The 27774-nt window shown below is 40.1% G+C and overlaps 1 protein-coding gene across 4 annotated transcripts; it reads right to left on the reverse strand.

Annotated features, from left to right (window-relative positions):
• Positions 1 to 888: 888 nt before the first annotated feature.
• ep300a (E1A binding protein p300 a) lies at positions 889 to 27413 on the reverse strand. Of its 4 annotated transcripts, none has more exons than XM_066662998.1 (31): positions 27130 to 27413; positions 23496 to 24112; positions 22613 to 22789; positions 21834 to 22125; positions 21523 to 21636; positions 20821 to 21021; positions 20631 to 20736; positions 20349 to 20483; positions 20082 to 20199; positions 19804 to 19990; positions 19543 to 19620; positions 19376 to 19446; positions 18807 to 18956; positions 17756 to 18190; positions 16789 to 17019; positions 16528 to 16693; positions 13577 to 13695; positions 11920 to 12159; positions 10349 to 10437; positions 8137 to 8217; positions 7869 to 7925; positions 7656 to 7733; positions 7483 to 7550; positions 7157 to 7307; positions 6775 to 6921; positions 6532 to 6645; positions 6217 to 6382; positions 5918 to 6085; positions 5680 to 5841; positions 5317 to 5598; positions 889 to 5107 (listed from the first exon to the last, which is right to left on the reverse strand). In XM_066662998.1, the coding sequence occupies exons 1-31, from the start codon at positions 27221 to 27223 to the stop codon at positions 2261 to 2263; spliced, it is 7941 nt and encodes a 2646-aa protein (XP_066519095.1). In that variant the 5' UTR covers positions 27224 to 27413; the 3' UTR covers positions 889 to 2260. The 4 variants fall into 4 exon arrangements, with proteins under 4 accessions (XP_066519095.1, XP_066519093.1, XP_066519094.1 ...); XM_066662996.1 differs by having other exon boundaries at positions 8137 to 8247; XM_066662997.1 differs by having other exon boundaries at positions 21517 to 21636.
• Between the last annotated feature and the right edge of the window lie 361 nt (positions 27414 to 27774).

Consider the following 27774-nt stretch of genomic DNA (forward strand, 5'->3'; position numbering starts at 1 on the left):
ATAAGTCTCAAGCCATATTGCCACTGTTCATTTCATGTGGTTATTCCCCATCCCCTATACCAGTTTACCTTATGAAGACGGGGAGGGAAGGAGAGGGGGGGAGAAAAAAAAAAAAAAAAAAACACCCCTGAATGGGGCTGCTGTTTTTCCTGTTCATTCATAAACTGTCCTCCAATTTCTTCTCTGAAATGCACAGTAGGTGCCTTCCACAGTGTATTTATGTCTGTGTGCAGCCAGCATGGGTTTGTTAATACACATCCATTTTTCAAGTGAAATTCCCAAAATTAAGTACACAATGAAACATTACTGAACAGCACCCCATTCAAACAACCTTATGGCATAACATCTGAGATTGAGTTTGCTTGCTCCAAGCTGCCCTAAAATTCTACAACTCCTAAGAGCTCAAATCAACAGGAAACAGCAATAGATAATTCTCACATATTTATGCCTGCAGCCCATTATTTAAAAACAAAACACATTAGTCAAGACTTCTTTATACAGTAGAAAAAAAAAAGATTTGAAATTCTGAAGTTCTGAGCAATAAAGTCATAGGGAAGAGTCAGGGGAATAGTTCCTTCCTGGGCAAAGAAGAGTGAGGGCACAGCCAGCAAGATGGCAAAAGAGCATTAAGGTTGCTTCGTGAGGAATCAACATTCCCTCATCACTTTAGTCTTTATGGTAGTAATCACTGCACTGTGTCCTATCAATATAGCACAATGGTAGTGTCAGCAGTTGTTACCATTCCATACAAAAGGACAGAATCGTCAAATTGAGCACACATTCACAGAAGAGGGTTCATGGAAGTGGGAGAACTGTGACATGCATAGGAGGTCTGACATCCCATGCAATTTGCCATCAGAAAGCACACAAACACTTAAAAAAAAAAAAAAAACAAAAAAAAAAAACACTTCACTTAAATCCCCAAATCCCTCCCACAAAACCTTTACAAAAAAAAAAGAAAAATATGAAATATAAAATGTATGCATTTCTTGCCTGATTCTGTTAACAAAAATATACTCTTTGTGAACTGTAGCTGTCTCAAACAGAATACACTAGTACATATCTAGAAAAGAAAACATGAACACTGCAGGCAATTAAGCTGACCAAGAAAGTGACGATAAACAAAGGTAACTTGTTAACCAGCACAGGGTTCAACAATAACCACTGCCCATGAGCTTGGGGTAAGTATAATTTCAGGACAGCAGGACTGAAAACTTTCTGCCATATAGAATTTGGACAGCTAGTAACCGTATGACATTGTTGGTGAAGGAACGGGGATATGCCATAGCAAGTGAGAAAATTACTGGTTTTACATATTTTAACTCTTACCTTAAGAAAATAAAGAGAACCGATTGAAAGAATCAATCTTTTTCAATGCTGCTATATATAGAAAGAATTGACTAATATTTTTTCGAAAAACCCCACCTGACCTATAAGCGAAAAAGTCCAGATAAGGCACGTATGTACATGACTATTGATTTTATTACAATAGCTCTAAATAATAGTACAGAAGACGCACGCCCTGTCCCTCTTTGACGCTAATAAAAGAGTTCTTTGAAAAATTTCAAGTGCATAGATAATTTTTTTTGTTACATTACTGTTTTTTGCACCAAACTATAATACATATGGCACATATTAAAATAGTAATAATAATAATAACAACTTTTGAACTATTAGCTTTTAAGAGTATATTGTCTTAAAGAGATGTGTATGTGCACTTCATGACATCTGAAATCATTTTAAAAACAAAATATTTTCAGGACACAGTAACCGGGCAATTTTAGGGAAGCGTTAATGTTGAACCCTAGAACACCAGCAATTTTGGATCAGAATTTAATACTTTCAAAAGACTATTTAGACTGTGAATGGAAGAAAAAGAAAACAAAAAGCTCTATATTGTTAACATGTTTTCTCTTTAATTTTATGCTTTTTAAAATCTTAAAAAATATCTATAAAAAAGGCAGACATCCCCAAAAATATTACTCATCATATTCCAAGAAGAAAATTTTCCCATCCTTTCACCCCAAACCCCTTTGAACACAATTAGCTAAAAAATATATAAGTATATATTAACAGCAATAACTTACCATTCATTTAATTTATTAATTTGCGCATTTAATGTAGTATCTCCCATAGGAAGTTGTATTCTTTTCATTTTCTTCAAATAATATTAAATAACACTAATAATGACAGCAATGGTAAATTCTAAAAACTGCAACTCATTCCTGGAAACCAGGGCAGTTCTCTGAGGACTGTAATGCTACATTAAATCTAATGAGCTGTGATTAATATTTGTCCCCAGGTCTTGGTTGTTGCCAGCCAGCATGTCATTAGGCCCTTGCCCATGTAGGGCCCCCATTCCACTAAGCTGTGAAAGCATAGTGTTCTGGTCTGACCCAAATTGACCTTGGTCCAAAGAATTAGCCTGCTGCTGTGGTGGCTGCTGTGGAGGTGGTGGAATCACCATGCCAGTGTGGTGCTGGGGAAGGTGACCTGGGTGTGGGGAGCCCGTTTGGGTTTGGGGAGAGATGCGGTGTGGAGAAGGCTGGGGCTGCATGCGCGGAGACGGGCTAGAGTTGGGTGGCTGAGACTGGGGCCGTGGAGATGGCTGCGGTGACCGCACCTGATTGCTAAGGGAAGTGGTCAGCTGCTGACTTTGCAAATGGGGAGATTGGGACATCTGCTGTTGAGGGCTCATTGGATTGTTGTGCTGGGCAGGAGACCCACCACCTAGGTGCTGCTGCTGCTGGAGGAGCCTCTGGTGCAGTGCTTGCTGAAGCATGGCCTGGGATGGCTGAGGCTGAGAGACACCTTGCGGGGGTTGCAGCTGCTGCTGTTGAAGCGTACCTGCTCCACAAACACCTCCAGGTCCTGCGTCACCCCCTTGGTGCCCACTCAAAGCATTGTGCTGCTGCATCTGGAGCTGCACCCTCTGCTGCAGAGCAACCTGCATGGATCCTGAGTAATTCTGCTGCATTCCAGGCTGGGGTCCTCCCTGCTGCTGTTGGAGACCACCTGACTGAGGTTGACCAGGCTGCTGAGGAGTCATGCCAGGCTGACCAAGATAACCATGCTGCTGTTGCTGCTGGAACTGACTGTGCCCACCCACCTGCTGCTGTTGCTGCTGCTGTTGCTGCTGTTGCTGCTGCTGCTGCTGCTGCTGCTGTTGTTGTAAATGTTTCCTCATCAATTCTCTGAACTGGGGAGGTAAAGTTGACATGTTTTGGCCTTGACCTGGCATAACACTTTGCTGCTGCTGCTGCTGCTGCTGCAAAGCAGCCATAGGTTGTTGCTGCTGCTGCTGCTGCTGCTGCTGCATATTCACTCCCATTATGGTACGCTGTTGAATCTGCTGCTGCTGTTGGAGCGGATTAATTGGGGCCATACCTGGCCCTTGCCCCATATGCATACCTGGCTGAGCATTACCAGCCATATTTACCTGCTGCCCATCCATGATTGCTGGACCAGCACTTCCAGCTCCAGCTCCGGGCCCACCTCGCCCAAAGTACCTGGGTGCACGTTGCTTGATGAAGGTTGCCATAAGTTGAGGATTTGAACGCAGTATCTGCAGGACCTGTCGTTGCTGAAGAGGTGAACTGGGGGACCGCAGAGTTCTCAGGAGATCTTGCAAGGCACCTTGAGAGAGACCTCCAGTTCCAGTCCCTGCACCTGTATGCCCACCTGGTCCACCCATCATATTAATCACTCCAGGATGTCCCTGTTGCTGTGGAGGAAGCTGCTGTGGAGGAAGCTGCTGCTGTTGAGCCACCTGCTGCTGCTGCTGGGTTGGACCCATTCCTGGATGAACCATCTGGCCCATCATTCGCTGAGGAGGCATGCCAGCAGAAGCCCACTGCTGCTGTTGTGGAGGTTGATGCTGAGCTCCACCCTGTGGTGCTTGCTGTGGCATCTGCACTTGAGGAGGAAGGTTTTGAGGCACTCCTTGTTGTGGCATGCCTGCTCCTACTATACCCTGCTGCTGTTCCATCTGTGCCCTGGCGACAGCTGTCTGAGCTTGTGCTGGCATTCCTTGGGCTGCCACCATTCCAGCTCCAGGATGGTTAATTCCCATCTGGTTCGGAGTCTGAGGTCCCTGATGCAAAGCATGTGGTGGCATCATACCTGGTCCCTGATTCATCTGGAGGCTCTTTTGTTTAGCCATCTGCCTTTGAGTCTCAGCCACTCGCTGAATCTTTAAGGCCATTTCTAGGGCAGCAGCAGGAGGGCCAGAGGGTTGCTGCGGGGAAAAGTTTGACTGCCCTGGGTTTGACTGTTGTGGAGGCAGGCTGGCTGGAGCCATACCTGGTTTCCCCATAGACTGAGAGAGCGGGGAGGAGCCTGTAGGTCTCTGCACATACGGAGGAAGGCTGTTAGGATGCTGAAGTTGCTGTACTGAAGGTGGTTGTTGCTGCTGCGGTGACGCGTTCATCATTCCCCCACCTGTAGGCAGCTGCTGGAACTGATGATGCTGAACCATTCCTCCCATCTGCTGTGGAGCGCCACCAACCCCAGCCTGGGGTACAGGTGGTGGACACTGTGGCGTAGGTGTCTGTGGTGTGGGAGGTTGACTATTTGGTGTGGGCGTGCCAGGGCCTGTGTTACCATTGTTCCCAGGTGATGGCAGACTTCCATTTCCACCAATAGGTGGCTGGCCTGTTCTTTGCATACTGGCCATCCTTCTCCGTAACATTTGGGCCTGCTGAACTCTGTGCTGGAGCTGCTGTTGACGTAGTTTCTGCTTGATGTTGAGACAGAATGGCACAGGACACTTGTTCTCTTGGCAGTGTTTAGCATGATAACAGCAAAGTGCAATTAGCTGCTTACAGATAGGGCAACCACCATTGGTCTTGCGCTTACAGCCCTTTGTGTGCTGAACAACACGTTTCATCTTTTGACATGATGGAAGTGAACAATTGGCGTTGCGGCACTGGCAGGCATGTACTAGAGACTGGATGCAACGCTGGATGCTGAGACGGCGTGAGTCTCCAGGACTCTGCATGGAGGATGCAGCCTGGTTGTTACTTTCATCATCCAGACCCAGACCAAGTTTCTCCATCTTGTGCTCATGACCCTTTGTTTTGTAGCAGGTGATGCAAAGGTCATAGTCCTATAATGGGAGAAAAATGGTTAAATTACACTAAAAAAGTTAAGTTTGCAGTTCCAAATAGGTTCAGAAGATCTACTTAATTTAATTATATATGGATGCTCTGATGTAATCGAAAACAAACCCCTAGACTCCCTCCCCTAGATCTTGAGCCTGCCTTCGGACCTCTCGGTGGTTACCAAAACATTTTTGGCTTTAATCATAATCCTTACCTCACAAACAGTACAGTGAAAGCGGGTCTCAACATGATGCTTGCATTCATTGCAGGTGTAGACAAAACGGTCTTGGCTCTGGTTGTGTAGTTCTACCAGCATACACATGGAACTCCATTTGGAGCGCCTCAGCGAAGAGAACTCCAGGTGCTTGTCACGTGCCAAAGTCAGAAATGCATCTCTCCCATCCATTAAGTCACAGGCCATTAAGGGATCCGGGTCAATTATAGGTGGAAGAGCATTGGAATTTGGTCCAGCTATCAGCCGGATAACGAAGAACACCTTACAGAGAGGAATGTCAGGACATTAAAGCCACACCACAGTATTGTAATTGTATATGTTAGCAATCTGTTCTCATCTTACCTCTTTGTGCTTTTCCATTGTAGCATAGAGCTTCTGCGACAGGTCATTGGACACATTCGGCATCCCTGGTTTCTTTTTGTTGGCTCGGCTCAGACTGCTCTTGTTCTTGCTGGTCTTCTTATTGTTCTTTTTCTTAGCATTTTTGCTATCACCCTTTGTTATCTGTGACAAGCAAATGGTATATAATAACTTTTAACAGTTTATGTTAATAGAAGACAAATGGATGTTCCCAACTTACATCTACACTTTCACTGGAAGTACTGTTCTCCTCCCGTTTTCTCTCCTCTTCTTCCTGTTCCAATTCCTTAATGCTCTCTTCTAGCACGTTGGGCCAAAAGTCACCCTCAAAATAGGGCAGCTCTTTGGCACTAGTGAGGCGATCCTCTGTTGCTTGCTTGAAGATGTCCTGCGATAAAAAAAAAAAGATCAACGCATTTTGAATTTCTCTCATTCTAGACATTGGTTTACAACTGTAAGACCACTTAAACAAAGTAATTTAACACAGCATTGTTCAATACAGAAAATACATTTTCTTACTTTATAATCATGAATAATGCGCTCTGCAACAGCTTTATCAAGCATTTTCTTATACCACTCTTGCAGACGTTTTGGTTTGGGTATCTTCTGGTCGGCAGGGTGACAGTGGAAAATGTAGTCATCACCCTCACTGGGTGGGCAGGCCCAAATATGACCTGTGGTAAACCTGAAAGGAAAGCCACATAGTCAAGCCCAGCTTTCACAACTTGTTTGGTAGAAAAAAAGGTATTTTAAGTAGGGAAAAGGTTGCTCATTTAACACTTTTGTATGTAATAAATCTAAAATTATTATTACTATTACTATATGCAGATTTACCCTAATCTTTTGGCATACTCCAGATAGCCAATCAAAATCTCATGGTAGACTGCTGTCCTGAAACAGCGTGGCTGAAAAAAGTGAACACTGTCCAGATAGGATATGTATACCCGTCTATGGAGAAGAAAATAAACACCATTAATGGTTGTAATATGCTTGCAGAAACCTCTATGTACATTCTGAAAATAACAGGGATATTCTGATGGATCAAAGAGACAGTTGTAGAAGTATTCTATGACTGACCTTTGATTGGGAGGTGGACAGTCTGAACCATACTCCTGTACATGCATGCCAAAAAAGCACACATCTGCACCATCAATATCCTCAAAAGCAAAAAGAGCTTTTGATCTATATGGGAAAGACTCTGCCATTTCACCACTGTCCACAAACCTGATGATTGGAAGAAGAAAAAAAAAAACATCAATAATGAACAACATATTTTGATAAGACAGTAAGATTCAAATTTCACAAACTAAAATCACAAGCTACAGCAGAATTTCTCCTAGATTTGCCTAGATTAACAAATGCTAAAGATTTTAACTATAATATCCTGAGCACATCCAAGATCTACAGTGCAATAATACTGCACATCAATTAAAATCATGCTCAGGTTCACTCCTCTCACCTGGACTTCATTCCTGGTTTGACTTCTACCACCTTATCAGAAACATGAACAACACGAATAGTGATGTCACCAGACTCTGGGTGGCTCTGGCGCTTCAGAAAATCATTCACTCTTGTTTCCAAGAAGATGCCCAGTTTAGTTTGTGGCAGCCCTGAAAGAATAAAAGTAGAAAGTAGTGAAAGGTTATTATGCACAAAGACAGTAGTGATGGTAAACAAATCATTATCTACTTAGCTTCAATCTCAGCCAAATACAAATTTTGTAATAAATAAATGAATGAATAAATAAATACATATATATTTTTTACAACCCTCAGGTTAACCTACTTTTAGCAGCATATTTATTCTCTTTACGGTTCTTGTTTGACTTTTTCAGACAACCATTACACACAAATCTGAAAGACCAAAAGAAATATGGGTTAAACAACCTTAAGCTTAGATAGATGTAAAAACAATTAACAATCAGCTAAGCATTATTTTTATGGGAAATAAATAATTACCCTGAAGGCCAAATAGTGTCATTGTGCAGAACACATATCTGATGCATTTTCCGTCCACAGTCCATACATTCCACAAACCTAGAAAAAGAGAAAGAAAAGGGGAAACCACACACACATTAAGGCAACAATTATTGAAGAATGCGTAAGTATGTTAATAAAGACCACAACCATGATCAAATGATCAGAGCTAACAATGGAAATGAAGAAACTTACAATTCAGGGTCAAGTGTGTCATTCTTCTTTTTTTCAAACTGTTCTTTGTTGATGGACCTAAAACATGTCAACTTTGCTTCAGACAAATGGTTCAGTTAAAATAGTCCTTTTTATATGGCAGTCTATACTAAAACAGTATTAGTAGTATTTTGGACCAAGGAAAGAGGTCATTTAAATTTCAGAAAAAAAATGGAATGCCTGAAAACGTCTCAATATTTATATTATGATTTGTAATGTAAAGTAAAACATTTGTAAGACAGAGACTCACGCCTGAGGCTGGGTAGGGTCATCTCCCAAAGACACGCTCTCACCCTGGATCTCGTTGAAACACTTCTCACAGAAGTGGTACCTGTCAGCAAGAAGCCCATATTTTGGTGAACTACACCATTCACCAACACCACAGCCAATCACAGAGAGGCCAAGAGGAGGTAGACACCAATCAGTGCAGGGCAAGGCAGGGCAGGCCAAAAGGGAAGCAGGCACAGATGAAGAGCGCAGAACAGGGTCGTCGTCAGAGGTGTCAATCATGGTGAACAGTTTTGAGTAGGGGTTTGAGGGGAGGAAGGAGGAAGTGGGTGCAAATGATTTGTCAGATGAAAGCAGGCCATTGCAGACATGACAGGTGTTGCAGTGGGTGGGGGGAATATAAACATGGAACATTGGACCATGGGATATAATGATGTATGGACACAGACAAACAACAAACAAGACAAGCAGAAAGCCAAAGCAAAGCACAGATTAGCGTTAGCTATGAGTAAACCATCACAGCATCAACTGCAGGGAGAAGGCAGGGGTGAGGGGAAGCATGAGCACATTAAACATACACACGCAGCAGAAGCAATACTGTCAGAAACATTTTTGGCTGTGTAAAGTTGCTTTAAAAAAAACAACAACAAAAAAACCTATATATATATATATATATATATATATATATATATATATATATATAAATATAAATAAATGTTTGAACTGTAAAGAGCAATCAGTCATCCCCCCACCCCCAATGATTCTTCTTCATGAGGAAACAGCCAAAATACTGACAACTAGTTGCCTGGAGGTGTCAAAGATTGTGTGTTTAAATATGGCTTCCCAACGTGGGCAAATGCTCTATGCAACATAAATTGGTTAATTCAGGGAGTAAATAAAAATGGATTGTTGTGTTAAAAAAAATGAACCATTTTCATAAATACAGCTACTATGTGGCAGCAAAAATGACATTTTGCACTTTAAGCATTTCAAACTGACAAACTAAATTACCTGTTACATATCACTGAGCATTAGTGAACCTTGACTAATGACTAAATAAACCGCCTAGAAATACATGAAAATCAGTCTTCATGTAATTCTGTGTCTTTCAAACTTGTTTCAGAGATACAAAAAAATTACTTTAATATTTTCAGTCACAATTATATAATTTGTTCATCATCTTGAAGCTTTATTCAACTGAGTATATTGTTCAGTTTTCACTGAACAATCTGATTCTATTTTGTAAATATAAATATTTAGAATTTGATGCCTGCAAAACACTCCAAAAATCTGGGACAAATACAGGTTTACCACTGTGTTACATTACCTTATATGTTAATTACACTGTTTAAACATTTGGCAATTGAGCATTCTAAATTCCTACTAGTGGAATTTTGCCCATTCTGGCTTGATGCAAGACTTTCTTGATTCTCCTCTTAATGATGCGCAATAAGAGACAGAGATGGACCGCAGGCAGGCCAGTGAAGTGCACACAATCTTTGCCAATGAAGCCATGTTGTTGTAACATGTATAGAACAAGGCCTGGCACCGTCTTGCTGAAATAATTATGGACTTTCCAGGATAAAACATGATGTTCAAACAAGCTGAAGCATCAACTAAAAACATGTTTCTGCTGTCTTTTGGACAACCTGGATGAGCTTAAGCTAAGGGAACTCAATAGTGGTTCTATATCGATTTGATTTTTAGCCATCTCCTTATGTAAAAGAATTTTGGGTTGCAGTTATTTGTGCAGTGGCAGACTTATGTGACAATGGTTTTTAATGTACTTCCAGGCCTAAGCGGCTATATTTAATCACTCACTACAGCATTACTAGTTTCTTTAGCAGTGCCACCTGAGGCCTCTAAGGTCCTTACCCTACCTGGATTGGCATTTCTTCAAATTTCCCCAATCAATTTTCAATATTAAGTATGGCAAGTTATACAAGCTTTTGGTGAATGATCCTTTTATAATCAGCTGCTTATAGGGTAAATCTACAAAACAGCTGTCTTACTTAACTGGAATGTGTTGTAGGCATTAAATTCAAAATTTGTTTATCTCTACAAAACACAATTAAGTTGGACAACAAAGACACTGGAAGGTTTTCTTTGTCATTCTGCTAAATGAGGATTAGAAAAATATATATTTTTAAATTGTGCAGTAAAGCAACTTGATTTTGTGTATATAATGTTTTGTGTGTGTTCAGTAGCAGTTGCATTCAGTCCATGTCCCTTACCTGTTCTGGTAACTAAAGTAAGCAGCATCTCGTGGTATAGTGCATAGCTGCTTCCCATAGCAGCAGAGAGTTTGAGGGGAGAACTCCAACTGCAAAACAAAACAATAAATAAATAAGCAGTATATTTTTGTACAATTACAGAATGTTATTTAACAAGACATCCAGGCCGGCACCAAGAGTGTGCATAAGGGAGCTTTGCCTCTAAAGAGCGATGTTCAGCCCCCATATTGGTCATTTTTCCAGTCAGTCAAATTGATTAGAGCAAAGGTTGTCAGTTATTGGTCACACTTTGGAAATGAAACCTGACAGACACTATTGTGATACAGAGCGGGCCCTCTTCATTAGACCTCAGGAACAGAGTGAATTCAATGGCATCGCTGCCTAAACATTTTAAAACATGGTCATCCAAAAATGGCTGCTTAAAGACAAAAGACAGCAACACACAAAAAGCAACATCGGATTCCCCTTTTTTTTTGAGTGAGTCCAGGTCCCCTAATATTGATGCACACCAGCAAACACAGAGTTCCATGCAGCTTACAGTACCAGCAAGAGCACTGCTGAATAAAAAGCCACCCCAGGTTTGTCTTAAACATTTTCTCACACAACAGTTCAAAAACGACTACTAGGACAGAATTTGTGTTAGTGTTGGATTTTGTTTGTACTGTGTGATGAATATCTCATGCATCGCTCCAATAGCATGCATTTGGTTGTGTATTAGGTGCCAGTTTTATATTGTAGATAGGAGTATGATAAGACTGAAGCAAGTTAAAATGTTATAACTGACTGCAGTTCAGTTCACTTTGTCTTTCTATCTGTATCACATAGCTTCATGTCCATGTAATTCTATATCTCAATAGAAAACATTTAAACACATTTCTTATATATTACTATACCTTCTTCACAGCATCTCACACTGACTGACCCCCCCCCCCCCCCCCCCCCCCAAGTAGCGGAGACTGGCTCACAATCCCTCCTCCTCCTTCCCCCAACACCCACCACCACCACCATCAGATGACCAGTGAGTGACAGACATTTCAAAAGAATTTTGTAGGTGCATTGTATTTCTTTGGCAGTTTTTCAATGCTTTTCATTTTGTTCATATTCACATCAGAATTGTACTCTACCAACCAAAATTAAGAAATATGCTGTGAAAAATTTTTTGGTCATATTATCCAGCCCTCTAGCGGAGTGTAGCTTGTTGCACTGAAGAAAGCTGATATTTTACTTAATGCTCTTTTTGGTCAGATTTGAGAGGATGTCAAAGGGTTTTTGACCACAGATTTGGGGGAAGAGAGGAAAAAAAAAAAAAAAAAAAACACACCCCACACATTAAAAATAAAAAAAAATTCCATGTTGACAAAAATTACTTAAATTATTTTAAAAAATTCTTAAATTTAATTACTTTGGCCAGCCCTACAGTGCAGGGTAAATAACCAAACAACCTTCCCATTAAGACGTCGTTTAATTATTTTTTTGAACTCCCGTTGTAAAAAAAAAAACAAAACTCTGAACTCCACTGTATTTAACTTATTTAAAAACGTTAATTCTCTTCCACATGAACACAAACTCACCTTTCTCCCACAGCAATAGCCAAGGCTCCGCATGACTGGGTCAATCTCCTGCTCAAACACCTCAGCCAGTTTGGAGCAGTACTTGTAGACTCGTGAGGTCTTGCGGTTGTAAAGCCAGGCGTTGTTGAACATGAGCCATATGTCATCCACATATTGCCATGGCTCCTGATACTGGCCTGTGTCAAGTTTCCGTTTGATAGTAGACAAGTCCATGGGATTCTTCACTATATCAAAGTAATCCTGAGATAAAAGTTGATAAAAACAAATGACAAGGTTACATTTAGATTACTTAGAATAACACTTGGGTTCGGACATATGTTTAAATCTATATTTCTAATAAAGAGAAGTAGCCCCAAAAAATTAAAAAGTCTTATAGCAAAACATATTTAATAGAGTTGACAGAGTTTCTGATTATCACAGCCAACATTTATCCTTCTCGATAGTTACAGGACTTAATTTTCTTACATGCCAAAAAGACGTCTACTTGATAAATGCAAAATTTACCATAGCAATAACTAAAAATATTTTTTCCCTTAACAGTTCAGTCTTACCAGATATGTTAAACTTAAGCCACTTTCACACATGCATGATAACCCAGAAATTCACCAGACTTTTAACAAAGAAGCTGTATGTGTGAACACAAAAATGTCCCGCTGTGCACTGTGTGTGTGAAAGGACAATATGATGTGATTTTTCCAGCGTTCAAATGTAAATACAGCTTGAATATGCTCTATCCAGTAGGTTGGGTGGTGTAACTGTAATCCCGTATGCTGCAGTATTTTAAAAAATATGGCGTGTGGTGTTTTCATTTCTGTTCTGTTGCTGACCCCAAGTATAATGGGATGCACATTCATGTTACATTGAACATTTAGAGTTTGTGCTAAAAGAAAGAGAAATGAAGCTCAAAAGAGGCAAAGTATTCAGAACATCACTTGAATTTGTGCTCACTGGTATGAGGCTTGATCCTCTAAATGTGTGCATTTTGAGCTGGAGTTTACTGGCAAATCATCTGCTGTGGTGTGCTAAACCACAAATGTCAATTAGCTGGACAGCTATGCTTCTTAAGAGACCCAACCCAACTGAACCCCCCACCGCCATGGTAACACAGTATCAATATTTTGAGACGGTATGAAAACTGTGGATATAGCAAGTCTCTAGGGTCCAGTCTAACAAGTCAAAACTTGTTAAGCCTGGCCCAAATGTCCCTTCCATAGTGAGCATAATTAGGACATGTGGAGCCTGATAAACACAGTCATATAAACACGGCAAATAGCACAACATACCCTAAAAACCTGTTACGGATTTAGCAGTCTAACATGATGGCCTATTTGTAGTTTGTAACTGAACCAAAAACTGAATGGGCTTGAAACTATAAATTGAATTTTTTATTTCACTTTCAAATGGGTGACTGAGGCTGTGTTCAGCTTCATATACCATTTTGTGTATCAACTTGGTGCAGTAGTGAACTTTGAATTAGAAGGCATGAATCAGCCACCTTTTATATGTAAGCTGCCACACTGTTTAATGTGCAGTGGAAAATTCAGCTTTATCCTAAAACAGCATTTAAACTACTCAGATTCATGCCTGTTCTGCCTAACCTGAATGTTTGTGCCTTTTTAATCACTGTTTAATTTGGTAGATTACAGGGGACACATACAGGTATTCCCAAGAGTGATGGATCCACAGGCTGACGAAAGGGAAGCGACTCAGGGTCTTGACGATAGAGAGATTCCAGTGTTGGCATCAGGGCCTGCCTCAGTTCCTCAGGCTTGAAAACTGATTGAGACAAAAAAAAAAAAAAAAAAAAAAAAAAAAAAGTTTTAAAATGCACTTCAAAGCAGATTAAAGATCAAAAAGAAAAGTTAACTATTCTTGTGCATTCTGTCAACATCTTGTGACAGATACTTGCAACTAGGGCTGGACAATAATTCAATATCAAAAACTGTTTCAATAACTAATTTTTATACAAATTTTCAATATAAATTATTTACAGCATCTTTCACTGACTGACGGTCATTGAAGGGCACTGCCATTATTTCATTACACTAAATTTTAGAAATAGTTAAAAATATATATATATAATATTGACAAAGCCAAGGGGTTTTTGTTTGACGGTGATATCATGTTGCTTCCAGTTCTTAGCAGTTTTTCTGTGGCTTTTTATTGCTCATATCGGAATTATATCATACTGACGGAAATTAATTATATTGTGATATAGATTTTGGCCATATCATCCAGCTCTACTTGAGACAAATTTAAATAAATAAATACATAAGAAATTTTAAAAAATAAATAAATTGATGAAGTCAAAGGGCTAAGGAAAATAATTTTTAAAATGGGATGAAAAATATGGCAATAAGATATTTTCCAAAATGCAAGATAAAATTTTTTTTCCCCAAAAATTACAAACCCATTTCTAGCAAAATGATTTGTTAATTCCACTGAACCTGTAACTGAAAGATTTAAAAACAATATTTTTCACTGACCAACTTGACCATGTTTGGTAAATATAAACAAATATTGAATTTGATGAATGCAACGCACTACCAAAAAGGAAAAAAATCGGACCAGGGCCAAATAAGAGGTAACATTTTTTATAGAATATTCAAGTTATAATGAAATGCTGCACTATGAGCTGGTGAATATATATTTGATGAATATATTGGTGAATATATGATATGTCAATCAGCTTTAAGAAAGAATATGATAAAAATAATAATAATAATAATAATAATAATAATAAAAAACAAGGCCAGAAATTACAGCTGAATTAGTATGTCTGAGTTCACAGACAACACTGCATGAGAGAAATTGTCAAGCTACTGTGAAAAATAGCCATAAAAAAAATTAAATAAAAAAATAATAAATAAATAAGTCACTTAACTAGGACTAGCCCTGAATTCAGGTGCTGGCCATAAAATTAGAATATCATGAAAAAGTTGATTTATTTCTGTAATTCCATTCAAAAAGTAAAACTTGTATATTATACTCATTCATTACACAGACTGATATATTTCAAGTGTTTATTTCTTTTAATTTGATAATAATAACAACTAAGGAAAATGTGGGGGAGATTCACAAAGACTGGACTACAGCTGGAGTCAGTGCTTCAAAAACCACCACACAGTATGCAAAACATGGGTTTCAGCTGTCGCATTCCTTGTGTCAAGCCACTCTTAAACAAGAGACACCATCAGAAGCGTCTCGCTTCCAAAAAGGACTGGATTGGTGCTTGAGTGGTCCAAAATTATGTTCTCTGATGAAAGTAAATTTTGCATTTCCTTTGGAAATCCCAGAGTCTGGAGGAAGAGAGGAGAGGCAAAGACTCCACGTTGCTTGAGGTCCAGTGTAAAGTTTCCACAGTCAGTGATGCCACGCCGCTTTGCTGCAGTAATCAGGCAAAAGGAGCCCCAACTAAGTATTGAGTGTTGTACATGCTCATACTTTTCAGTTGGCCAGCATTTCTAAAAATCCTTATTTTTTGTATAAAATATACAAAGTAATATTCTTAATTCTTAAGTAATATTCTAATTTTCTGAGATACTGAATTTGGGGTTTTCATTAGTTGTCAGTTATAATCATCAAATTAAATGAAATAAACAACATTTTAGTCCGTGTGTAATGAAGGAGTATAATAACCAAGTTTCCCTTTTTTAATGGAATTACTGAAATAAATCAACTTTTTCATGATATTCTAATTTTATAACCAGCACCTGTTTTCTGCAATTCAATTTGTTGGATAGGTATTCTGTTTTTGATTTTGAGATTCTGATCATTTTTATGAGATTTATTTTGGATAATCACATTATCTATTGATATAGTCAATGCTCCATTCAACTGTCCAGATGTTAAAATTGACCAAAAAAAACCCTGAAAAACCAACAGTCCCCTGTACAACTACTTGTACAAATAAGTACACAGCCTAAAACAGCCTTACACAAACTTACAAAGCTTAGGGATGCCAAAGCAGCTTTATATTATATTTATATTAGCAGCTTTATAATTCGAATTTGAGCAGCTCTGCAATGCAACCCGTGCATATACTGTGCCTATGCATATACTAAGATACGAGATAGCAAGCAATGCTTTGACCCAAATTTTCTGGAGTGTGCTGCAGCCATATTTAAATTCAGAAAAACCAAGTTAGTCAGTGTTCAGGGCAGAAGTGTATAAATTATCTTGGAATGCCTGTAAATCACAAAAGAAAGAGCAAACCCTAAACTCATTTCACTTCACATTGAAAATCAGTATAAAAACTGACTAGTTCAATTCTTAATTTGAAGTCCTGTTTATGCAACATTAAAAAACTTTTAATGCTGTAATGAGAAAGCTTGACAGCCATCTTGTCCTTTAAATGTACAAGATATGTAGCTCTTTATCAATTAAGAGAACTGAAGCTAAATTTGGGAGAATTGTCAGTTACTTTCTCTACTAAATAATATTTTTTAATATGCAGTAGTTTGTAATGTAGTTCAACTCCCTTTAAAAGAAGTAAATAACTTATTCATTACCAATTTTCTGTAACATGCACAACACACTGGATAAATATAGTCATACTGCCCACTACCTTAAAATGATCAGTCTGTGGAAAAACTTAAATGTTCTCACTTTTCTTTTTATTTGGCGTTCCAGTGTGAGAGCATTGTGTGCCAGTGGACCCTGAACCTACATCCTCTTTAGGCTCAGTTTTTATCATTGGCTTTCTGTCTTCCCCTGACTCTGTGGACGTTTCCATGAGAGCACATTTGGATCCTTCGTCTGATGGCTCTTCCATCTTTATAAAAAAGAGTAGATAAAACAAATATTAAACAAACACCAGAAAATAACTACAAGAAACTAAAACCTACAGAATGGGTCATTGATCTGCACCTCAGCCTTTTCCTCAGTTTTTATGTCTCCTTTTTTTCCAGTCCTTCCTCCCTTCATTGACTCATCCCCTTCCTCCTCATTTTCCTCCTCTTCTGCTTGCTTGACCTCCTTCTTAGGCTGAAGAGGGGCAGTGCCATCTGAAGGAATTTGCTGGGAGGAGGCATCAGCACTGCTGACAGAGGCAGGAGTGGTAGCTTGGCCATCTACTGACAACGAACCCTTTTGAGACAACTGCAAAGGAAATTAAGAAACAAATTTAGATGGCATGTAAATGAAACTACAAAATATGGAGAAGAAAAATTAACCATAACTGTGTTATACATTCATTTGCACTTCATGAAATTGCAACATGCCATAAGATCTTTACGCTCACTTTTGCATGTTAGTAAACAAGAGACCTATTAAATTATTTGGGTGACAGAAGAATCTGCAACATTAATGCACACACTAACAAGCTAGTTGCTAGTTAACATAGCAAGTAATTTATGAAGTCCATATAATAAAAAATTTGGCCTTGCTGCCCAAATCATGTAAACTATTATCTAAATAAATGCTTTCACTCCTAAACATGGTCAACGATCTTGCATAAAACCAGACATCTCCATTAAGCAAGACTGTCATGTGTTTGAAGATACTGATTAAAGCCACTGTTGCAAAATAAAAAAAGAAAATTGAATAAAAAAAAAGATTGTTCTTAAATATTTAATATTATATATATATATACCTAGTATATAATTTGACACAAAGCCAATTGTGCTCAAGACCTGAGACCTGGACTCCATGGCTGAGGCATTACCATGGTTTTAGTTTGCTATCTTCTGATGATAGAGCCAATGCTTTCACAGATTTCACTGACAAGCATCCATGGCAGCTCTCCACTGAAAGTAATATAATGCGGACATGCACTGTCATTCTTTAACATAAATTAAATTTCTGATGTAGCAAGCTGCAGGATAGGAAAACTTACAGGAGTGGGCGGATGCTGGGGTACAAGAACAGGGTTGGGTGTTGCTGAAGATGTCCCTCCTAATGGTTGTTGCTGGTGCTGTATGGCTTTGTCAGAGATTGCAGGCTGAGGTAACTGCTGCTGACCGGCACCTGGAGCCAAAAGAGGCAGGCTGGGAGTATGGGGTTGGGGAGTCTGTGAGCCTGTGAGGCTTGGAGGTGGTGTAAGGTGTGGAGTGGGTGTGCGGCTGCGTGCTGGAGAAGGAGAGCTCTGTCGTACGGGTGGACAGTGCGGAAGGTTCATAGACTGAGAAGGTGTAGGCAATGGGGGTACACCAACCACACTGTTTGGCCCTAAAGAGCCCACTGAGCCCGCACCGCCCACACCTCCAGCTGAAACAGACTGGGCTAAAGGACTGCTGGCAGGAAGAGATGGTGGGTTGGACATGGGTCCCTGCTACAAAACCAAAAAACACAGAAGTGTTAGAGTACATTCATTAAATGTAAATAACACATATGATCACATTACTTCCAAAGAACATGGCAGGGCAGGGCCTTGTTATACATATTCATGTGTATGTGTCTGTTTGTGAGAGAAAGATATATGGTTTCATGCTGCATCTAAAATATTTATGAGGAGAAGCATCAAGGTCTTGTGTCAAACAATAACGAATTTCTAAGAAGACTGGAATACTCTGCAGCTTCATGATGCTCCTGTCCTGAATAATCAGCTATGGGGATGCATTTCTTATTGAAGCAGATAGATTAATGGTGCTTTGCCACTGCATGGTACCTACTTTAATTGACAAGGCAGTTGGCAAAAGACTCCTGCAAGAGCCTGGCAAAAAGGAACAAACAAACAAAAACTACACTTATCTGTCTGAACTAATGCATGGCTGAGCCGTGTTCACCCCGAAAAAACAAAAGAATGGTGTTTTGCACGGTCATTAACTAAATTTCAGCAGGGAACCATTGGAGTGGAAAACCAATCATGTACCAGGGACCAAAAAGCAAGTAGAACAGAGCAGAGTCTTAAAGATGAGAAACCATGCAGTGTAGAAGTACTCCCTTACCTGGGCCATACCACCCTGAGTCCCAGGCTGTGCCATACCAACAGGACCAGAGCCAAGAATAGGACTTGAACCTGGAAATTGGCCAGGTAGGTACTGATTCTGCATTTGACCTACATTCGGCGGTGCCATCCTTGAAGGGCCCATATTCATCTGAAGCACAGAAATATAAAACTTAAAATACATGAGCATCTGTTCACCAATTATTCTCAATGTCCATGTCCAATGCCTAATGCCATATGCAAAAGAACGACAGGAATCATATGTCCATAAAACAATTCTTTCCCACCAGATTTGGTTTCTCTGTTTTCTTTGTATTGCTCTGGACAGCCAAGGCCCAGACCAAGTTCATTTGTGAACTTGACCAACAGAGTTTTACTTTACTAGTTTATTACTTATTACTGCTGGCTGCATAGCACATTATGTGGCATGGTTACTGTGCCTAATGTGAAATAGGCTTAAGGTTACCATTATTTTCATCTCCTATGTGTGTGTTATATATGTGTTTGAAAAAGATAATTCATCCAAGGTGCTGTACAAGCAGCTGCAGCTGAGTGAGTAACTTTGCTGACCTGGTTGAGGGATGAAAGAGGTGGTGTAGACCTCTGGTTCATGGCTGGCATTTGATTAAATGGATTCATTCCTATTGAATAAGAGAGGAATATGTTATTTAAACTTTTAAACATTTGCAACCTAGAAGAAAATCTGCAACAATAATTTAAACACTGATTGCACTGACCAGCAGGGTTCTGCATCCTGCTCCCCATCTGTGTTGGTCCACTAGGACGTACTATTGACGGATCTGAGAGAGGGCCATCTATAATGAGGGGGAATGATTAATTAAGTGTAAGCTTAACAATGGAAAGTGCAGACAATTAACGATATCTTGGCTCAAAACTTAATTGCACTCAAAATAAAGCAAATATTACAGTGTTAAATAGGTGTGCTTGCATGCAAGAAGTGTGTGCAACTCTTAAGCACCAGAGTCTGGTATACTTACTTGGAGGAAGTCCTGTAGGTGGCCCTGGTGGTTGGACCATGCCAGGGGAACCCTGCGGCATGCCTGTGGGAGGCATTACACTCTGAGCTGACATCATGCCCTGCTTCTGCAGCCGTGTTCGGCGTTTCTCCTCCAGTTCCTTCTGGATCTTATAGATCTTTTCTGCCAGTAAGTGATAGTATTCTGCCTATAGGGGAATAAAACATTAAATAGAATGTGACACACACACACCTACAGGTACACCAAAAACTTTAAACAACAGTAGAAAGTATCTTTACCCTGTTATTAGCAGATTCATACATATCCCCCTCTACTTTACGAGCATAAGCCACAAGGTTCTCCATGCGCCGATCCTTCAGTGCAGCTGGGTCTGGCGTAGGGAAGATGGCTTGGACACTGTTGCCAGAGGGGAAAAAAAAAGAGAGGACACTGAAAGAGGAACCTACATATTGCATACCAAAAAAAGCACGTTTTGAGGGAGTTCTGTGCTTGTTTAATAACAGCTGGACCAGCCCTCGTCACACAAGGCAAGTAAGTTTACATACAGTTTATGTACAAGGTGGTTCCTTAGATCTTGAGTGATGTCTTCATGCCAACCCTTCCTCATGCCAGGACCAGCAGCTGGAGTGGCCACAGGCATGGAGCCCACATTGCCCATACCACTGTTGTCATTAATCAGACTAAAAGAAAAGGGGTGAGTGAAGTTCTTGTTATAAACGTATTTTGTAGAAAAAGTGATCCAAACATAAATAAAATGGAAACTCCATTCACAAACACAGATTATGGGTTTCCAGGAGTAGAACATGTTAGATACAGTATTTACTTACTTCTGAGAATTCATATTTAGATGCAGCATTGTATCTTGAAGAAGATTAGACTGCTGATTCTGAGACTGGACACCAACTGCACCATTCACACCAATGGGGTTCCCACCTGTAAAACAAGATTTTTATTTATGATTCTGCCATTGCCACATAATAAAAATTACATCTGTAAAGTGAGATAAAATATTTTTACCCATCGTGAGTTGCCGAGGTGTTTGCTGGGAAGGCTGGGAGGGCGCCTGGTTACCCTGGTAGGTGAGGCCCAGAGCTGCATAAGCCCTCTCAATGGAGCTGGGGTCTATTGGGCCTGGTGTGTTGAGATTGGGAGCACTGTGTGGACCTGGATTGGTACCCAAAGCAGTGCCTAAACCGACACTTGTTGAGCCAAGCAGGGCTGTAGAAAGGAAGAGACAGATGTGTCTACAAATACAGTCTACTTTTTAAAGTCCCTTTCAGGGTAACACACAGTTTTTCAGGCCAGTACCTGGAGGAGCTGTTGTGCAGACTCAAATGTCTGAAACATTCACCGAATTCTCTGCAACATTAGCTGCTCTACACACACCATGTCATGGTGAGTCAATGTTGGAGAGAATTCAGTGAATTCATGCCATGCCTCCTGTATGCACTTCAGACACCAACCCATGCCTAAATCACACTGAACATTTCCTGTAGCAAGACTGCATCTGGCACAGAATCTTCAGCTGTATGCTACATGTGTGAAAGCAAAACTCTGGAATATGTTCAGACCAGATACTGCAGACATTTTTTTCAGAGTTCATAGGTAAAAAGGGTTTCAAACACAGATAAGAACAAATAATTAGGGTAATCAGTATGCTATTTGCCCAACACAGAAAAAGGGAAATGCATCATCTGGTGGACTGATACACACACTCACACTGCTGATTCCTCTTGTCTCCTGCATTCTTCAGTGGCAGACAAACAGGGCAGTCGTGCCTCGTGCAGTTTTTCCAGTGCGAAATGATCTGTCTTGATGACGCACAGTGTGCCACTGCAAATTGGATTGACAAATGTTAGTTTATGCCTCCAATAACGTATTAGAAAGTAGTTCAGTTGAGACCTGCCCACTATAGCGTATATCACAAAGACCCATCAAGTGCACGAAATATTGAAAACACCATGCTTTCATTACTGTGGAATAAAAAGGCAGAGCATTTTAATAACATAGGGCTCTGTGTTTCAACTTACCCTGGCAGGACTTGCCAGCTTGGCAGTGTGTCATATGGTTGAGGACATTTTTCATGGTGCGGCAGTGGGGCAGGTTGCACTGGCGTACCTCCCCATTAGCCTGCTCCCTCCGTTGACACTTGTGTGCATGGAGCAGGAGTACCAGCTGCTGTTGTATGAGTTTGCGCTTCTCTGGATCAGCTGTTGGAGGGACACCTGCCACTGACGCAGGCCCAAGCCCTGCCTGAGCATTAGGTACCATTACAGCTTGAGATCCCGGTCCAGCACCACCTGCTGGGGACTGTTGGGGAGCCTAAAAGTAGGTGAGAGTGATGTTTTAGACATGAACATGAATCTCCATTTGTACTTTTGAGTGGGCCAATACAAAGCTTATCCCCTGTACAGGAAACAACTCCTAAACAGATTTTCTTGATTTGTTTTATTTGTTTGAAAAAACAAATCACAACTGAACTGTGCTTTAACTACACATGAATGCACATATCTATACGTCTAACAGATTTTAAATTAGTTTAAACATTTCTAACAACGTACTTTGCTATTCATGTGTCTTAAGGCCTTTTGGAACATATCATTTTTTTATATTTCTGATTATCAATATTCTAACCCTATGAATTTTTCTTCAAGCTTCACTGGGGTCCACATAGCCTAAACAGTTTTAGTCTTTCAAGCTCATTTAATTTAATTCAATATGAATCTCATCTACTTTGATTTCATTGATGTACTTCATTTGACCTACTGCAAAACATACTATAATCTAAGTAATATTACGATCTACTTACCATGGTTGGCATGCCAGGTATAGGCTGGGGTTTTTTGTCCATATTGAACTGGGCCAGGCTGTTGGGCATACCTGGTTTGTTCATGAGCTGCGGGGCCAGCCCTGCACCACCCAGACCCTGCCCTGTGTTCTGACTGTAGGGGCCTCCATAGGGGCCTGCACCTCCAATTATACCCATCTATAAATCACAAAGAAGGTTAAGGCAGAGGAATAAAATAAAACACCTTAAAATTGGTTTGGTACACATCTCACATCTGTAACATGAACAGTACTGCATTGTGATGTGTCTTTAACAGCAACAAAGTACCATCATCACTAATGGTTTCTTTTGCCATCTCTACTAACATTTAAGCTGGCCTAACAGATCTAGAAATTTAAACATTTGCAGAAGGCTGTGTTAAACCATGAGAAATGATTTGCTGAACATGTTTTGTCTGAAAACAAATCCAGTGCGAGAGAGATGTATGTACGTTGCTGTTCACAAATGCTCATAACAGTGCTTTCAAAATGCCAAGTGTAAAAAGGTTCATTTTGGTAGTCCTTTGTGACTGGATGAACAAAGATGATGGTTAAACCAGGTGTAAACAGGGTCTAGGCTTAATTAAAAAAGGCCCATGCTCCAGTTATGAAAGCAAGTTATTTAAACGTAGTACAATTATTTGCATACTCTAGCTTTCACAATGTAGGTATTAGTTAAGCATTCACCAAAAAAACTCAAGCAATTTGTCTATCAGCCACAGGCGTTTAGTAAAAGGTGGAAAGCCCATTTTAAATGTTGTCTACATCTTACATAGAGGGAAAAAAAAAAGTTTAAATCCCAGGACGCTAAGCATAAATAAAATTACTTCCAACTCAGGTGATAAGACCAAATATATATTTTTTACCTTGTTCAGTGCTCCTGGCTGCTGTGTTCGAAGTCCTCCCTGGCTTCCTGCTGCCTGCTGCTGCAATGATTCTGCCAGCAGGTTATTGCTGCTGCCCATGCTTGGATTGGGGTACCCCATTCTGGGTGAACCATTCATCAGCTGACTGCCCATCATGCCTTGCTGCTGAGGCATAGGCCCCCCAGGTTGTTGCTGACCATTGCCTTTCTGAGGTCCAAGCATGGTTCTGTTCATGCTGCCCACCATGCCAGCCATCTGTTGCTGCTGCATCAGGTTGGCCTGCTGTGGCGATAGGTGTTGCTGGCCTTGAGGTACCATGCTCTGGGCCCCCTGAGATGTGTTTAAACTTGCCAAAAGCCCTACAGAGGCCCCTGCTGGACTGCTTCCCTGCTGCTGAGGTCCTACAGGTGGTGCACCAGACCGGAGGAGCTCAGAGAGCTGTTTGTGCTTGGCTGCTGCATCCTGCCCGCCAACTCCTCCATGCATGCCTCCTGCCGCTCCGCCACCCAGGGTGCTCTGTAGCTGCCCCAGGTCTCCTCCGTTAGCTAAGCCCAGCTCTGAGGAGCTGATGAGCTCATCAGGGAGGTCATGCTCCAGGTCCAAGAGGGAGCCAAAATCTATAAAACATGGACAAATGTTACTGTACAAGTTGTTTCAAGATCCCTAAGAAAATACACTCATCACAATAAATATCTTTAAAAACAATTTCCATATTGGTGCATCACAAGCTGGAACTAATTCACAGTTAAACACAACAGAATGGAACAATCAAGCACATATCCAATGTCAGTTAAATATTCTGTTTATCTGACAAAGTAAATGTGTCATCAATTCTTTTAAATTATATATGTGAAAACTACTTCCATCTGCATTCGTATATTGAAACAATACCATCAAAGGATAAACAAAAATATTTTGTAATTTTAAATTATATGTCTTTATCATGAAAAGTTAAGAGGGACTGAAGTGATAATTACCATTGACCAGACAAAATAAGAAATTTTTCTACTTCTAAAAGCACTCAACTGTCCTTGTGTTTAATTACACCACATAAAAAAGCCTTAAATTTGCTTCGAGATTTTTGCCACTTTTAAATACTTATTTGCATCTTCTATGATTCTAAAGAAATTCCAATAGCAGTATAATACCAAATACATATATACATATATACACACACATATATAAGCATTACATTAACAGAAACGCCTTGCATTCACCTCACTGAGGGTAGAATGAAAACGTATGATATATATAGTCTACACAAAACATTCTCATGTATAATCTATATCCAGTAGTGCCAAAAATTGTTATTTTGATAACTGATGATACTGTACTCAACAATGTCAGCTCAGCACAGATTCATTTTTGCCAAGAAACACCAAAATGTGATTTAACTATAATGCAATTTATGATAGAAATATTTTGATGGTTTCATTTTTTTTAATGGAAACATCTTCAAGACATAAGAGCAACGTTTTATAAACAATGAGGCATTTTTTCAGAATGTTAATCAGTTTTGTTTGTCATTTTAGACAGCTCTACAGGGCTGTTAATTATTCTGGATACATCTTAAATTGTGATTTGTATATGGAACAAAAAAAATCTGACTGAGAACAGGAACTTCAACTTGTTTAGTGAATTCAGGTTTCAGATCTCAGGTGTAAGCCTCCTGTTTGAATAATATGTTAGAATGGTTTTATATTCCTTGCTAGAATAATTCACATATGACAGAGGAGAGTGTTACAGCAACAGACTAATCAGAAACTACAAAAACGATGTATGTAGTGTTCTATCCCTTGTTACCTTCTCCAAACACTTCGGACGCTATATTCTGTTACTTACAACATGTACACAACACAAGGAACGAAAATTAAAATTAAAGTTAAAAAATGCACCGTAAGAGAGAAAACACCAAGATCTGGGTAATGTTATAAACTGTGGAAAGATGCAGTTAGTGAACCACTCAACGAACAGTCACTAGACTTTAATAAATATAATCGAAAGAAGTGATGACTAGGATTGTCTGTCTGTCCACGCGTTTTAAACAGCACATCCCCTCTATTTTGGTTTCAATAGCCAGGGTTATTGTTCTTGTTATGGCTGAACAATCGAAAGGTGTTGCACACAGACGGGAAGAAAAAAAATGATCGAAGACAATCGGGTATTTGAACGAGCTAACGATAGCCGGACTAGCCCCACAATCCGTCAGCAGGGAGAAATGTGAAAAACATCACTGTACAATCAATGTTTTCTCACACAATCGATATAAAGTGTATTTTCGCGTTTATGTTTATTTTAATTAAGCGTGCAATGCGCTGCTTTCAGTTTTGTCTACAAAAAACCCGTAAATCTCAGATAAGTTAGCCGACTAGCTAACAATGCCAGAAGCACAGCAGGAGAGTCGGGTCGCATCTCAAATGGCTCCCCGCTCCCTCTTTAGTAAACTATGTAAGTTGTAAAATAAATATATTGGCTTTTTTCAATTAACCTAAGCGACGTGTATATCCCCTTATGTAGAAGAATCTCAAATACACTTATTTAATCCACTGTTTATGTTCAAGAGCCATTTTGTAAGCACTATGTAGTGCATCGTGTAGGGAGCGGAATCTATCTGGGACTTGGCCTCGGAGTTTGAGAGTGCGGCCTGAGGCTGCGGCGTTTAACTCGGTGTGAAGAGCAGCTAGCTGAGCAGCTAACAATATATTAGCTCCACAGTCATTAAAATCACACCCCCGCGTTGCCGACAACTAGAAAAACGCAAACACAAACTCAACAGCAGTCCTTAAAACAAAAACATTGAGTACGGCATGAGTTTTGTACGAAAAGCAGAGAAAGTATTAGACTACGAAGTTACTGGGGCTGAAAGTTGTATAAAAAGTTGACATGAAAACAAGCGACAATGCTAAAGATCTTTGTGGATAAAACAGCGAACGGAGCCTTGAATGTTGCGTTATTTCTTTAATGTGAAAACTTTCAGCGAACCGTTTGTCTTTCTCCAGTTATCTGAATAACAAAATCAAACAAATATAAAACAAACCGGATTCGGTTTGGGATATTTTATCCCAACTGTAAACAGATTTCGTCTCTAAATACAACGTTAATTAAGCAGCGAAGGACCGTGTCTTAATGTCAAGCCGAGTGAAATTGCGAGTAACGAAAATAACATGGCTATTTTTCACAGCTCAGGCGTTAGCTGCCTTTATTAACATACATTACTACTATATTAAAACCAAAACAAATACAGGGATTGGAGCGGGGACTGTCACATCTATACTTTAACTAATGTCGCAGTAATTTGAGAAATTGCTCTCTACATTCAGATACTCTCTAGATGATATCCACTCCGACACCGAGAGCTAATGTTGTCGCTAACAGACTACGGAGGCTTGGAGTTAGCTAGCCCCTGAGCTAATGTTAACGTTAAGGGGCAGAGCAGTAAAAAGCAGGAATGACAAGCTAAGCTAGTCCTATGTGCTCCGACGGCGTTAGCCTCCGTTTGCTAGCGACAGCGAAACAGAAAAAACATCAACACCATGTTCGGCCAAAACATGACAATATTAGCGGCCGAACAGACCCACAGCTGAATGAAATATAAATGTTTATTAACAGGGATAGCTATAAAGTTGATCTTTACCGTTTCCATCGCTGGCGGAGACTGAAAGTGCCGGAGAAGAGAGTTTAGGCCTCTTGGCTGAAGGCGGGCCAGAGTCCAGAACGTTCTCGGCCATATTTTTTAACGAATTAAAAAAATATATATATAATCCACAAAAGATAGGCGTCGTCGCCTATTCCGGTGAGCCTCTGTCTTCTCTTCGCTTTTTTAAAATCCGACTTTTCCCCCTCCTTTTGAGGGACGAAGGGGGGGAAAGTCCCGTGTACAAAATACTCCTCTTTCCTGGGTTCGCCTCTCGATTTCAGCTTCGGCGAATCAACCCCCTCCCCACTCACATTTTTTGTTCTTTATAAATTTCTGCGAGAAGAGGAGGAGGCAGGGGGAGTGCGAGAGAGGGAGAGAGAAGATAAAAAAAACAGAAACACACACGTACACAACTCCCGACCAACTCCCCGAGAGAATTAACCAAACGAACATGTTATGATTTTACATCCTCCTTTAGGAAGAGTGTTATTTTCAGGTTTGAAACCATCGCCGCGGAGCAGGGCCCAGATAGTGTCCAACTTCATTTTTATTAACACAAATATTCAGTGCCCGTGTACTGTTTATCTGGCAGGTTTATGATGGTCTTGGCTACTTTTTGCGTTTCAAATATATTACCCAAAC

Source organism: Hoplias malabaricus, chromosome 3 (assembly GCF_029633855.1).
Source record: "Hoplias malabaricus isolate fHopMal1 chromosome 3, fHopMal1.hap1, whole genome shotgun sequence".
Classification (NCBI taxonomy): Eukaryota; Metazoa; Chordata; class Actinopteri; order Characiformes; family Erythrinidae; genus Hoplias; species Hoplias malabaricus.

What these genes read in the sequence shown, in the direction of transcription:
- ep300a (XM_066662995.1), bottom strand. Translation starts at nt 27,223, where the DNA reads ATGGCCGAGAACGTTCTGGACTCTGGCCCGCCTTCAGCCAAGAGGCCT. An exon ending in AAACTGAGGAAAAGGCTGAG is followed by an intron (nt 16,694 to 16,788) that starts GTGCAGATCAAT and finishes TTTTTTATAAAG; the next exon opens with ATGGAAGAGCCATCAGACGA. An exon ending in GCATTATTCATGATTATAAA is followed by an intron (nt 6,086 to 6,216) that starts GTAAGAAAATGT and finishes TTTTTATCGCAG; the next exon opens with GACATCTTCAAGCAAGCAAC.